The 14,275-nt window shown below is 38.7% G+C and overlaps 4 protein-coding genes across 7 annotated transcripts in view; 2 read left to right on the forward strand and 2 right to left on the reverse strand.

Annotated features, from left to right (window-relative positions):
- Nucleotides 1-452: 452 nt before the first annotated feature.
- On the forward strand, nucleotides 453-1,844 carry LOC108627259 (phosducin-like protein). The gene is made up of 3 exons (XM_018028436.2): nucleotides 453-1,031; nucleotides 1,116-1,530; nucleotides 1,604-1,844. Exons 1-3 carry the CDS (start codon nucleotides 831-833, stop codon nucleotides 1,828-1,830), a joined length of 843 nt encoding a protein of 280 aa, XP_017883925.1. The 5' UTR covers nucleotides 453-830; the 3' UTR covers nucleotides 1,831-1,844.
- Nucleotides 1,845-1,966: 122 nt separating this feature from the next.
- LOC108627258 (uncharacterized) lies at nucleotides 1,967-3,312 on the reverse strand. Its single transcript, XM_018028435.2, has 3 exons — nucleotides 3,225-3,312; nucleotides 2,649-3,126; nucleotides 1,967-2,578 (listed from the first exon to the last, which is right to left on the reverse strand). The coding sequence occupies exons 1-3, from the start codon at nucleotides 3,256-3,258 to the stop codon at nucleotides 2,050-2,052; spliced, it is 1,041 nt and encodes a 346-aa protein (XP_017883924.1). The 5' UTR covers nucleotides 3,259-3,312; the 3' UTR covers nucleotides 1,967-2,049.
- A 796-nt stretch (nucleotides 3,313-4,108) lies between these two features.
- LOC108627232 (retinal guanylyl cyclase 2) lies at nucleotides 4,109-13,878 on the forward strand. Of its 4 annotated transcripts, XM_018028380.2 has the most exons (21): nucleotides 4,109-4,380; nucleotides 5,236-5,613; nucleotides 5,683-5,846; nucleotides 5,947-6,073; nucleotides 6,146-6,298; nucleotides 6,424-6,850; nucleotides 6,930-7,246; nucleotides 7,334-7,439; nucleotides 7,757-7,859; nucleotides 7,934-8,122; nucleotides 8,236-8,316; nucleotides 8,392-8,568; nucleotides 8,639-8,798; nucleotides 8,865-9,014; nucleotides 9,075-9,387; nucleotides 9,455-9,647; nucleotides 9,713-9,884; nucleotides 9,953-10,223; nucleotides 10,581-10,592; nucleotides 10,799-11,319; nucleotides 11,407-13,878. In XM_018028380.2, the coding sequence occupies exons 2-21, from the start codon at nucleotides 5,358-5,360 to the stop codon at nucleotides 11,679-11,681; spliced, it is 4,167 nt and encodes a 1,388-aa protein (XP_017883869.1). In that variant the 5' UTR covers nucleotides 4,109-4,380; nucleotides 5,236-5,357; the 3' UTR covers nucleotides 11,682-13,878. The 4 variants fall into 4 exon arrangements, with proteins under 4 accessions (XP_017883869.1, XP_026671237.1, XP_026671236.1 ...); XM_026815436.1 differs by lacking the exon at nucleotides 4,109-4,380 and having other exon boundaries at nucleotides 5,358-5,613; nucleotides 7,035-7,246; XM_026815435.1 differs by lacking the exons at nucleotides 4,109-4,380; nucleotides 10,581-10,592 and having other exon boundaries at nucleotides 5,358-5,613.
- The window catches only part of LOC108627233 (uncharacterized), a 3,391-nt gene continuing 2,882 nt past the window's right edge, over nucleotides 13,767-14,275 (reverse strand). The window contains exon 4 of the mRNA XM_018028386.2: nucleotides 13,767-14,025. Coding sequence (XP_017883875.1) covers nucleotides 14,016-14,025 — 10 coding nt within the window. The 3' untranslated portion in view covers nucleotides 13,767-14,015. The remainder of the gene's footprint in view (nucleotides 14,026-14,275) is intronic.

Raw genomic sequence — 14,275 nt, forward strand, 5'->3', positions numbered from 1 at the left:
TATATCAGTAATCATTTTTAATGAATTTATATTCTCTATTAATTTTATAAACTATTTTCAATAATTTCAAAAATATTAACTACGTTTCAGAACTTCATTGCCAATATCAATTACGAAGTATTGTTTCGTACAGGACGTACCTATTATACGTATTCTACATAAACAGCAATAAATTTTGTAGATAAAAATGTACTTACAGGTATCTTGATAATGAGTTGTTGTTCGTCCTTCGCACCACAAGTCATACACTGTGTAACAATATATATTTTTTTAAACTTTTAAACACGTATCTTTTACTTCTCGTTTCCTGTTACGAAGTGTCCGCACCACATTCTGCGACGACGCTAACTTCACAATTCTGAGACAGGTAGTTCTATCTACAGGCATATGATGGTACTAAAAGCTCATGCCGATAAATAAGACAACTTCTGACGAATCTACAGCGTCTTCACCGTGGTCTTCACCCTCACTGCTCACTCATGTCTCATGTCGTGCCGTCGTGCCTCATTTCTCATTCAGTCTTTGTGAATTGCCATGTACTGACAGTTCGTAGTAGCTGTAGTTTTTAATAAAACATAAATAATATCGTTGTACTTATACAATCCGTGTTAAAGCAAGCACATAATGTTAAATAAATCAGAAGAAAGTTGCATATTATTTACAGAAAATTACGTTGAATAGTGAATGAGTTCCAATAACATAAACATTGTACGGATTCTCTAATTTAATTACTGTTACACGTGTACGATTAGTGTAATACAGTTTATTTTTATATCAGAAATAACGTACAGCAAAACAAGTAGTGCTTGCAGTGTGTATTACAATTAAACATGTCAACTCTGGAAGATAAGATTTTAGGTGAAAAGTTACACTACTACTGTAGCTCAAGTGAAGAGGAAGACAATGATTCTGCGGACTCTGACAAAGAAACAGATGAAAATCATCCGCAAATAATTACAGAATCTGTAGAACCCTCGTTCTCAGAATGGGATGGTACATCTGCCAACACAGGCCCTAAGGGTGTTATAAAAGTAAATTTGGAATAGATAGATATACTTATAAATCTGTAATTATTAATAAATATTAATATGATATTATAATTTGTTCTGTTTAAGGATTGGCAACGGTACAAACAGTTAGAAGCAGAGAAGAGAGATGAGCAACGAAAAGAAAGACTTCAATTAATAAACAAACTTAGTCTCACATGCCGTAGTTCTCTAGATGATGAGAAAGAGAAAATTATGCAAAATGATCCTGAGCTTGCCGAGTTATTAGCTGATGACTTTCTTTTGGAGTATCAGAGGCAAAGAATGAAAGAAATGCTCGCAAGAACTGAGAAACTTCGCTTTGGTAAACTCATCAATTTAGAAACGACAGATCAATTTTTAGAGGCAATTGATAATGAAGAGAAATCAGTAACAATTGTCATTCATATTTATGAAAATGATATTCCTGGCTGTGAAGCTATGAATGGTTGCTTATTATCTGTTGCACAAGATTATCCTTTTGTGAAATTTTGTAAAATACTAGGTGCGTTATAACAACTTATCACTATTTTTACGTCACTTTGCTTGTATTATATATATATTATTTTTGCCTACAGGTTCAGTAGCTGGACTCAGTAAGCATTTTAAAAAGGAAGGAGTCCCAGCTTTATTAGTCTATAAAGCTGGTCAAGTAATAGGAAATTTTGTTCGTGTGACAGATTATTTAGGAGACGATTTCTATGCATCCGATGTCGAAGCATTTTTAATTGAGCATGGAATGCTTACAGATAAGAATTGTATACCTCCGCTAACACAAAATGAGAATACATCAGACAGCGATTAAAGAAAGCAAATGAACATTTTATGCAATACACCCTTCCTAATACTGTTCATAAATTAATAAGTTCTATCTCTTGTTACTATACTCTAAACATAGTTCTTTTTTCAACTAGAAGAATATTTATAAAAACAATCAAAAATCAATGTACACATTGCGAGTTTCTTTATTTATACAAATATATAAATTATATACAAATTCAATTGACCTTAACGTAACTTATTTTTACTGAACTTTATTTAATTTATGTAATAGTTGCTTCTTCTTCTTAATAGCGTTGCAAAAATCTAAGTAAGTCTTCAGAACTTCGTCATATTCTTTATTTTGTAAAGTTTCATATTGACTTTTCAAACTCTGCTTCTCTTTAATTTCATTCATCACTGAAAACATCTTTTCATCCAAAGCTGCGTTTAATATTCTATGCGCATCAACTGTTACTGGTGCTTCTTTATACATTTTCAATATGCATGATAACTTTGTAATCTTTGCTTGTACTTCTGCCACTTGAGCTTGTATCAATATGTACTCTGCCTTTTCAAAATAAATCTTGTTCATATCTTTGTACTTCATTTCATCCCATTTATTCATCAATGTTTTAAACTTCGTGATATCCGTCTCATATTGAATACACAACTGTTCAATTTTATCTTTCCACTGAAGTATTTGCATGTCGTAAGGCTCCAATGCCTTTTTGTGTGCATTACAATCATTTGATCTTACAACTTCCTTCATACTGCCTCCTAATTGCTCATATCTGAAATATAATTCATTTGTGAATTATCAAATTTCCATTTTATCATATGTAATATGCCTTATTACTATACCTTAATATAAAATCATGTATTTTCTCTCGTAATAATGTTTCCACACAAGATTTGATATCTAACTTCTCTTCATAACTGAGATCATATTGTGGTAAATCTATGATTCCCAGAACATTTAACTCCTGCACATTTGATGACGTAGATGGTAGATGCATATATTTATTAAGATCGTGAATTAAAAGTAAGCCTTTCAATTTGGTAGCAGTATCATTTGACAATGCTCCTTTTACATTGTTAGATGCTTCCTTTATACATTCCGTAATTATGTTACTTTTTCCGTATTCTCCTATGCTTTCATCACATAAAGTCAGAGATTTCACAGCTTTTTCTAAATGATTAGATCCTTGATTGGATTGGACATTCCTACTTGTGTTGCTAGACAAACTACACTGCTGTTCAAACAAATTTTGGAGTGAATCTACTCTACCTAATAATCGACTACAGTTCACGCGAGAGATTCGGGAAATATTATTTATATCTAAAACAATTTAACAGAATCAATACCACGATGTTTACAAGTTTTATAAGTTATGTTTTTTGTATGTTGATTTAATTAATGATTCACAAATTACTTACCCGATATCTGACTAAAATCGCTTAAATTATTCATGCTTGATAAAGATTTTAACGAGGAATAATACTATTTTCAAATTCAAACGTCAGGACGTAAACGAATCGTTTGTATATTAAAACGACGTGAAATAAACTGCAGGAAGCAATTTAAACGAACTGCGTGTCCTGAATCTCACCATTAGATGGGGCGACCATGACCTTACGAGATGTACAAATTTTTAATCCTGAATAAATCGTATTTTGGAGATTGATTTATTAACTTTTATTGTTGGACTTTGTCAAATAGATCGTAATCTTTCTGCTAGTGTCACGAATATTATATTTTCAAGAAAATATTTTTAATATTTTTTGGTATAATTATGCAAATATCATCTTGTTGGGCAGGTGGCCTTGTATTAGGGGCATGCATCTGTTCTGTACGATTAGAAAGGAATAAGTGGAATTCCAAATGCTTAAGTAATCCGAAAACTCCCTGAAAAAGTATCTCATCATCTATAAACTCACGTAATCCTATTCAAAAGATTAAGGAGAATTATGCGAGATAAAGAAATAAAATTATCCTTCTACGTTTCCGCGAATCCCTGATAAGTAAGCCGAAATTGAATCAGCCCTTCAGTTGGACATGAATTTTCCAATATTTTCAAGCGGATTCCAATAGGAACACGAACGTTCAAGTAGCTCGATACGTCCGCTTGACATTAACCCAATGCTCTCGTATTTTGCCGGTGGCTGGCCCGAGTTCGACCTGCTTTTACGACCCGATCCGAACTCGTGATCTCGCGTATCCGCGCAGCCCCAGTGCCAGCTCGCTTCCCGGGACGAACCCTTCCGGCTCCACTGTGATAACGTCATTTCGAGCATGTGTAGAAGGGTGGAACTCGACGCTAGTTCGATAGCGGACGCCGAGGCGTTCGGGCCGTCCAAAACGTTCATCACAGTCACTGTTCGATCATCTTAGCTTTTTCACACGCATTTTATTCATCCCGTTACAAAAGACACTCGCTTCCGTAACGCTACGAAGTATCTTCGTTTGTTCGGTTAGTCGCGATATGCGTATTTTTAAAATATTTTCTAAAGCGCGCATCCCCTTCTGGTACATACGCAAGCAAAAAAATAGACAAATTTGCTACTGCTCTTCTTTGTTGCGGAAAGAGAAAAGGTAAGAGAAAATCGCTATTATCTATCAATGCGTCGGTACGTTCTTATTTTTAAATACACGATAAACATTTCGTACATTTCAATTACGCATTCTTACACGTATTATATTAAACGTGATTTCAATCTTTAATAAACATTATCCCGAGTGAAAGGAATTGTTCTCTCTTAATGAAGAATCAAGTAAATAATAATACTAAATGAGTAATACTAAATGAGAGTAATACTAAATGATGTTCGGTAAACGTCTATATGAAACGCGTATAATAAATGTAATTTTCAATAATTGATTTACACCAATCATGTCATTATCAAATATTTAATAATTTAATAATGCTGAGGATCATTAATGTAAGCGTGCGCGCGTACAGACACAAACGCGGTTCTTTGTCCCCGAGTTTAATTTACAATTATAAATTGATGATCATGGGGAATGTATGAAAGCAACTCCGGAAGATTGTTTATTAATATTTTTAGCGTCGGCAAGTACCAAATGTAGTGGAAAATGTTTACAGCGAATTAATCTACCGTAATTAAATTACACACCTTTTTGTACGAAAAGATTGTACACGCTCTAATTGTTGCTTATCGCATCCTGTATGACACCGTAGTAGGCGCCTGCCTGTATCTATGTATGTACGCTATTCAACAACTTTGCACGTGTTCTTCATTCAGTATAAGTAAGTTCTTATACTGTTAAAAACGTTTGTAAACGTGCTAACGTTAGTTGCAATAAGCCCTTTATGTAAAAATATTGAGTCACGTGAAACACATGAATGATTTTCTCTACTGTCAGACACTTTTACTTTTTATTCTCGAATCTTTTTTAATGCGAAAGATCGCTCTATTTGCTACACAGCGGAGATGGTAAAGGAAGACAAATACGGAGACAAATAGATACGGGTCAATAGGCTAACGATTTTAAAGGAGGAAAGCGGACGAGCGCGATACGAAGGGAACGGTAAACAGGGTTGCAGGCCCATGGCCGGGAATTCTTTCTACCGGCTTTGGTCATGGATCTCGATCATGATCCTGTCCGGGTGCTTACTTTCTTCGTGTAACGAGCAAGGCCCATGCGTTTCTCACTTGTCGGACGTGGACAATTATAATCAAACCGAAGCGGATGTGATGATTTTTTTAAGAGAATACTGCGACGACGAAACGAATACCACGGACATTCAAGATTACTTCGACCGATTCAATTTCGGAGTGCAGATCACAGTTATACCGCTGTCACGTGAGTATCTGCTTCGTCGAACCGATATTTCGCGTCACGTGCGATGTAATGAATGCGCCCGTTTGTTAGTATCGTGCGAAACGGAAACTTGGGGCCTCGATACCCTGTTACGCGTACTGGGGCAAAAAAAAACGAAAGCTCTCATAGCTGCTCTCGATTCACCGATGTGCGAGGTCACGATGAAGCTCGCGCATCTCTGGAACATGCCGCTGTTCACATGGACTTGTCCTCTGGTAAGGAAATCGAGGCGCATGCACCATACACACTACTCAGTCGAATTTTCAACTATGCTAGCATACATGACACGACACGCATTCCAAACGATCATTGCAGAAAGATTTAGAGGAAATACAACTTTCGTCGATCGTCAGGCTGACCCCGTCCCTGCCAGCGATCGCGAAGGCCTTCGCGGAAATGCTGATGCACCTGCAGTGGAAAACCGTAGCGGTGATCGGAACAGGTAAATTTGATTTTTCTGTTTGCTTTTACCGGGAATGTGCATACATATGGTGGCAGGTATATCGCGTTACAGACCGCGAGCCATGGGTGAGCCTCGAAAGAGCGTTGTTAAATTCTTTACAAAGCGTCGGGGCCGTGGTACGACGCCGCGCGATACTACCGTACCGAGCCACCTTCGAACAAATTCGAACGATCCTACGCAGCATGTACAACGTTTCACGGAGAGGTGAGCACTTTTAATGCATGCGATGATTTTTACTGATGCATAACGGAAATTCGCTTCGGGGCAAAATGGAAAGACAAAGTATCAAGCCTGTTATCATCACAATATACGTATTCGATTGCACGCAGTTACGGTACTCTGTCTACCGACGTCCAATGATGACGGCTTAATGACCCGTGTCCTCTCCGAATTGGATGCCGTACAGCAATCCCCTAATTCTGCGTGGAACTCAATGACCGTGATCGTTCATACGGTGGACGACGATCTGTTTCTGCCGAACGGGAACGTCACGACCCCTCGGGTGGATTCAGCGACCACCGTTTCATTTACGACTATATCGTCGTCGAATTTCACGAATGCATCCAATGAAATATCGTTCGACGACTACATAAACGTTAGGGGGAATGATGAAGAAGAAGAAGAAGAAGAAGAAGATGAACAGAAATTGGGGCAGTTACAAGATAAATCAAAGATGAATAATCGCTATTTGCCGCCGAACAATTTGAGCTCGGCGTTCTTGGAAAGATTACTGACGATAACACCTCTCGATTACAAGTAGGTACATATGCTCACATTATTTTTAATACCAAACATTTTGAAAGTAGTGGATAAGTATGTACGCATTTTTTTGTAGATATGATGTAGAGAAAGTATTCGAAGGTATAGAGCGGTACATAGTACCAACGCTGATGGACCGTTTGAACGAAACTCTTAATATCTTAATGAACGACAATTCCAGCATAAATGCGGTCAATAACAAAATTTATACATACGTTTTACTGGACTGGCGTGTTAATGTTTGGAAACCTATTATGATCACTATGGAGGAGCATAGAAAATTGTTGGTTCGAAAGTTAACTCCGAATGCTATTGCGTTCCACGACGCAAACGAGACGGACCTTCCGAAATGCAACAAAGACGTGAACGGAAATGACATTATTGATTGCATAGGTATGATAAAATTATACCGCTTATTTTTCGAATAATACATTACGACTTCTCTTAATTTTCATTTCTGAAGATTCTCTTTTATTATAGAAAGTACTGTCGATGAATCACCTTCTGGTATTGCCCACATCGTAGCTGTTATTCTGGGCTCGTTCTTGCTGACTGTGATGACAATATTAATGGCAATCTTGATCAGGCAAGGAACTAATTTATTGATTTGCTATTCCCCGCCTCGACTTCGCCCGCGAGTGTTCTCGTATCTCGAGTTACCGTATAGAAGTATTATTTCATTACAACAAACCGAAGCATCCCATGTAACAAACAAATAAGATTACATCAACGATTATTTGTTTAAATATGCCTGTTTCAATCAGAGAGTAATGTACATGAAAAATTTCATTTCAATCCGTGGAGTAGTATTTGCGTAATTAAATGACAAAAACTTTCATCCTCATCTCAAATTTCATCCCATCCACTGCATTTATAAATCTTATAACGAATATTAAACCGTAGGAAAAGGCTGCTTAAAAAGAGAATGTCAAAAGGTCCGTACAAAATCATTTTAACTACGTCGGACTTCGTGTTTCCTCAAGTGCCTCAAGCGAATTCTAGGAGGGTAAGTTCCTAACAGTTCGGCCGTCATAAAATTCCATAGAACCGGGAATAAAGTTCACGCAAAGATGTGTGTAGGTAGACGAGGGTATCGAGACTATGTTATGCTGTTGGTTGCAACAGTTGCAAGAGTTCGGTGGACCCGAGGTTGAAAAGCCGGACTTGCTTCAATTGGGAAGTGTGTCGTCTCTGAAACCGTGCTTACGTGCGAGCACAGGAAATCTGGCGCGTCCTAACTTCTTCAAAGATCCACGCGCACGATATAACGTTAGTATCCTAACAGTCCGAAATTTTTTGTTACCTAATAAATCAAGAGCCGATCGAATGCTACTATTTAAAATGATGCGAACTAATTCCTATACGTGTGATTATGTTATCAGGGTGACTTGGTCCAGTTGAAAGAATTGCCAACTCAAAGTACGTTCGAGCTAAGAAACAAAGCTATGGATGTACTAGTCATGGTAAGGATACGTTCTTCACCTGTCCTGCTTTAAAAAGAAAAACGAAATGGAGGGAAAATCGTGTTTCAATCGTAGATTCATGGACTGCGTCACGAAAATCTAAACCCTTTGATAGGATACTTAAACGAACCGACTAGACGGTGCCTTGTATATGAATACTGTTCGAGAGGATCGTTGGAGGATGTACTAGTACATGACGAGATCAAGCTCGACTGGTCCTTTAGATTATCATTCCTCACAGACCTTGTACGGGTAAGCAGAAAAAATTAAATATAGATAATAAAAATGATTGAAGGGACTGTTCAAACATGTTTGTTTAAAGGGCATGAGGTATCTTCATGGTTCACCGCTGCGAGTACACGGCTTCCTTAATTCACGAAACTGTATCATTGATGCTCGCTGGGTCCTCAAGGTAACCGATTACGGACTGCCCGCTTTTTACGAAGCGCAAAATATTGTTCCTCCAATAAAAACCGCCAGAGGTAAGAATTAGCATTTACTTTTTTACGTAGAATTATGAAGGGACTCGTCTTGTCTCGAACTTTTAGAACTTTTATGGACGGCGCCCGAACTGCTGAGGCAACCAAACTTACGGAAAAAGGGCACGCAAGCAGGAGACGTTTATAGCTTTGGCATCATCATGCAGGAAGTGGTAGTACGCGGCGAACCATTCTGCATGCTTGCTTTGTCGCCAGAAGGTAAATTAATAATAATATAAAGATTCTGAAATAATATTTTACATGAACACTTGTTTTCAGATATTATTGAAAAGGTAATGAAACCACCGCCGTTAATTAGACCGTCTGTTAGCAAAGGTGCCGCGCCACCCGAAGCAATAGACATTATGCGTCAATGCTGGGCGGAAGCGCCGGACATGAGGCCAGATTTCGACGATGTTCACGATTTATTTAAAAAACTCAATCACGGAAGGAAAGTAAACATCGTCGATACGATGTTTCAAATGTTGGAGAAGTACTCGAATAATTTGGAAGAACTGATACGCGAGCGCACAGAGCAATTGGACATGGAAAAGAAGAAAACGGAACAATTATTGAATCGGATGTTACCCAGGTACACTTTTCAATCTCTTCTGTTCTTCTTCGTATAATTGAATTGAATATATTTAATAATATTACAGTTCTGTCGCTGATAAATTGAAACTGGGCATGCCCGTCGACCCTGAAGAGTTTCGTGAAGTGACGATCTATTTCTCGGACATAGTCGGTTTCACGACCATCTCCGCGCACTCGACTCCGTTTCAAGTAGTAGATCTTTTGAACGATTTGTACACTTGTTTCGACGCCACGATCAACGCGTACACCGTTTATAAGGTAACAGAAACGGGAATTCCTTCTCGTCATAATATGAATTAAACGTTGTTTCTTAATCGTTATAGGTAGAAACGATAGGAGACGCATACATGGTCGTAGGTGGTTGCCCAGTAAGAATACCTGACCACGCGTCTCAAATCGCGACTATGGCTCTGGATCTGTTACACCAGAGTGGAAAGTTTAAATTGAAACATTTGCCAAAAACTCAGTTGAGGCTTCGGATTGGCCTGCACACCGGTAAATAATCTTTTTGTTTTTATTTCGAACGAATGAAACAGCAGACGGTAGACAGAGCGCATTTCCAGGACCTTGTTGCGCCGGTGTCGTTGGTTTAACGATGCCAAGGTACTGCTTATTCGGTGATACCGTTAATACCGCGTCGAGAATGGAGTCTACCGGTGCACCGTGGCGCATACATCTTAGCCAAGTAACGAAAGATCGACTGACCGAGGTGGGTGGATATGAGATCGAATACCGCGGATCGACGGAAGTTAAAGGCAAGGGGAAGATGCCTACGTATTGGTTACTAGGGAAGCAAGGTTTCGATAAGAAGCTCCCGATGCCACCAGCTATCGGGTAAGTCTCTACTCCTTCTCGTTGTGCGTTGCCAAATTCTATCGTTTATAAACACGTACAATCGTAAGGAATATATGTAAGCAAACTACTTATCTTCATTTTATTTTTCCCTTACTTCGCCTCGTATGCTTCACGAACACTTGTAAAACTACATCGTGCCACTCCGCATTGTTTATTAATTATCGATCCGATAGATAAACTAAACATCTCATATCTTTTGTTTAAAACATCGAACAATCGAATTGTGAGCGCATTGCATCTGCATTACACACTTTGATTTGGTAGATCTTCATTCAGGGTGTTTGCTTTTCAGATTTTTAATGCTTTTATCTGTTGCCATACTGCCGCCATCTCCAGGGAGAGCCACGGGTAAGTAAAAAATTGATAAATTGTGAAAACCACGGTACATTGCATTATACCTGCGCTTACAAATATATTCCTGGAACGATTGCGTGTGTGCGTAAAGACGCGTACATAAAAAACGAAGATGCGCGTGCAAGCAATCTTTCCTATATCTTAACTTCAAAATAATTATCGATTTGACATTCGCCGATTTCCAATTTCCACGCTGAAAGGTTGAACGAGAGCCTGATATTGGAGAATTTCACCATCAGCAAAGAAGACGACGATGTGCCTTCGACTGTGGAGGTACCCTGCGGAGAGACGAAGGAGCAGGACGAGAAAGGTCGCAATGTTAATGTCGAGAGTGCCAAAGAGAAACCGGATACGTGTACGGTGGCAGTATCCGTGCATGATGAACAAGTGGTCGAACCTACCTCCTCGAGACCGACGACAAATGTTCTAGAAGTCTTAGCGACGAAGGAGAAGCCGAATGAAAAGGAGAATGAAGATACAAGTTCAACTGGTGTGACGAAAGGTCCTTCCGCTGATGCGCAATCTTTAGCAACGTCCAGCATATTTGACGCATCGATGCTTGGCGCGTCTACCAGTTCGCTTACATCGATCTCAAGCTCGACCACGGGTCCCTACAGACCGGGCCCCTCGAGGCATCGGAGGATACCCGGTTACATCGATGAGAACGATTTGAGCACGCCGTACAATTTCTACAGATGTCTTTCACCAAACGAACATCACGGCAAGTTTTGATATTTTCCTGATATCCGTAAAATGGCCAGTCATAAATGCGATCTATCAGCAATTTCTTTTTACCTTCTCCTCTCAGGCAGAGGCAGTGGTTCACGTTTCTTGAGGAGGCAGTTCAGTTTGGATCGTCCAGACGAAGTACCGTGCGTCAGTTTCATCGAGCCCAGCAACTACCAACAGCCGCAGCCTCAAAGCTTGAATCCGACGCAAAGACTTTTTAAACAAAACAGCGCGGGGGCGGCTAACGATTTGGAACGCATCGAAGAGGTCCCGACTACTCCGGCCCCTACGCTTCAACATTATAGACAGGCGGTGTCCGTTTCCCTTTCCGTGGAATCTTTGACTCTTCGTTGAAAACATTGACTCCGTGTTTAATACCGGTCGACGAGCAATTGTGATTAAGAAGTTGGAAAAATAAAAGTGAGACAATCGTCAAGTATCCGTGGACATAGGGATAAACGGAAGTAGAAGATATTCGTGGATCCACGTGTGCAGGTACTTAAAATCTTACTCTATTTATCTACTTGCTACTGTTTTTTTATCTATTTTGTGACGTCGTGAAACGAACCGATGATCGAACATTGTTGATCGCGGTGTACACGGTGTACATAAGAAAAATATCGTCTTAAGAATGGGGAAAAGTTTACACGATTATCGCGGATGACAATCTCTGTTACATAAAAAGATGTTCGTGAATCTATTAATTAAATACGTATACTGTTCTCGTTTTCCAACTCTTTTTTATCGATACGTAAATGTTCTCTACGAAATATGACAACTCGTACGTTTGTCTTTCGATGTGTATTCCTTAATCTGTCGTCGTACATAGGAAGGAACGTAAAATGTCGATTATATGTATATATGTATGTATTGAAACAAAAATCAAACGTTGACCTCGTGCATGAAATGCGCAACGTGTATATACTTACTCTTGAAACGATCGTTGCATCGCCTTGAGATTGTTTCACCTTGTTAAGGTATATCATATCATGAAAAGTTAAAAGAGAAGAAATTATTAATTACATTCGCGGATGTTCGAAAATCCTGTTCCAAATGTAAACGCAAGTACAGTGAAGAATTAATGAGAACTGTTAAACGTGTACTTCTCGCGCTACATGCAGCGTAACCGTTTTCAAATCGTCGACAATAATTCGAAAATTTACTACCAATTAAACATAGAAATGTAGACACCGTTTTCTTTCCTAGCATTCCCGTACAATTACGGTAAAGATCAATTACGTGAATTTTCACGATTATAATATTACATCTCGACGTTTAATGATAAGAGGATTAATAAATTGAAGTGTTTTAACTTCTGGACGATTGGGATCGCATAGATCAGGGATGACGAATTTCTCCGTCGGTAGCCACAGTTACCCCACCGTGTTATCGAAAGCAGCCTTATCCTCTCGAACATAACGGACTACCTAACATTCGTATGTCTTGGGCTCCCGCCCTTATCTTTCTGTCTCGAATTGATTGCTCGGATCCCCGATACATTCGGCAGCCCGCGTACAAACACCCATTCTCCTAGATGATATTCGCGCCTGATTAGCCGAATACGTTTATACGTTGTCGTGTCTGACGTACTGCTATTCGACCATTTCGACCGAGTATCGAAGAAATGGGCGAGATAAGCTTCCCTTGCCGCTGTTCCGTAACAAATAAAATCTCCTAAGCTCTCATACGTCACCATAGAGATAAGAAGTGAAGTTCCAATCTCTGAGACACGATGGTGGTACGGTGCCCCACTCTATCATTTATGGTAAACAGGCATTATAGAAGGAGGAGCCAAGGCCGGAGAAAAGAATAGGCAGTTCGTGATCTTCGGCGCAGATAGTAATTCAATAATGGAACTGATCGCACTGTGAACGAAATTTTGCACGCTCAATATGTAGATATGAGATAGAAAGAATGAATCGAATAGTCAACAGAAGAGAATGAAGAGTTTTGCGACCTAATATAAAGGCGATCGTCTGGGAGTTATGATGCGAACTTTAAATTATTACTCGTCCGTACACGCGCGCGCGGATGCACGCGTGCAATTAAGGGGTAACTGTTTCGTGTGATTACGCAATAATCTGTGTGTTAGATGTATGTTACTTTAGATATGTATGTTTTAAATTGTATAAATCTGTGTAAATAATTCATAATAATACGTGTATAGGTGAACGATTTATAATGTGAGGAAAGAATTAATAGTTAAACGGAGCACGAACTCAAATACAAGACGATCTTCTGTATTGCTAAGCTGTTTTCCTAAACGTCCAGTTTTTGGTCGGAAGTAAAGTTTTATCGATTAAATATAACAATCCAAGTTCCTCTTTTTTTTCCTGTCAATGAAACAACTCAAAGAAAGAAAGATACGTTGCTAACTATTCTTCTGGGCAATAAGGCAGTATAAACATGTTTACTTGAATTACTTGACAAGGTTGAATGTATTATAAAATATCACTTTATTCTATTGTACAATGTGTCTTGAGCGTATGACAAAATACATATACTATACATGCATGTATGTATATGAGAATAAAAAGATACGATATTTCAGGAGGATTTCGTGGATGCATTTTGTGTCCCTTGGTCCTTTTTATACTATAATAATTTCCTCTTGCGACGAATGGTATCAGAGATTTTTTAGCTAGTCCTCTCGATGCTATTTTCGACATACAATGATTTTCGATAAACTTACCATGCTCTGGAAAAAAAAATTACAAGTTGTCAGAGTAAAATTTAAGGATGTATTGGCTATACAGTCAATTCCAAAAGTTTATGCACTTTAGAAACGCATTAATTAAGAAGAAATCAGACGTCGGACGAACATTGCTAATAATAAACAACAAAAAAAAATTTTCGATTTTTCCGAGATTTTTCCAAGGGGTACCCCTTCAATTTCTTCCAAATTTTCGTTTTTGGCCAATAACTCCCAAACCGTTGGACATACAGAA

This window comes from Ceratina calcarata, unplaced genomic scaffold, assembly GCF_001652005.2.
Source record: "Ceratina calcarata isolate Rehan_Ccalc_2016 unplaced genomic scaffold, ASM165200v1 scaffold449.2, whole genome shotgun sequence".
Classification (NCBI taxonomy): Eukaryota; Metazoa; Arthropoda; class Insecta; order Hymenoptera; family Apidae; genus Ceratina; species Ceratina calcarata.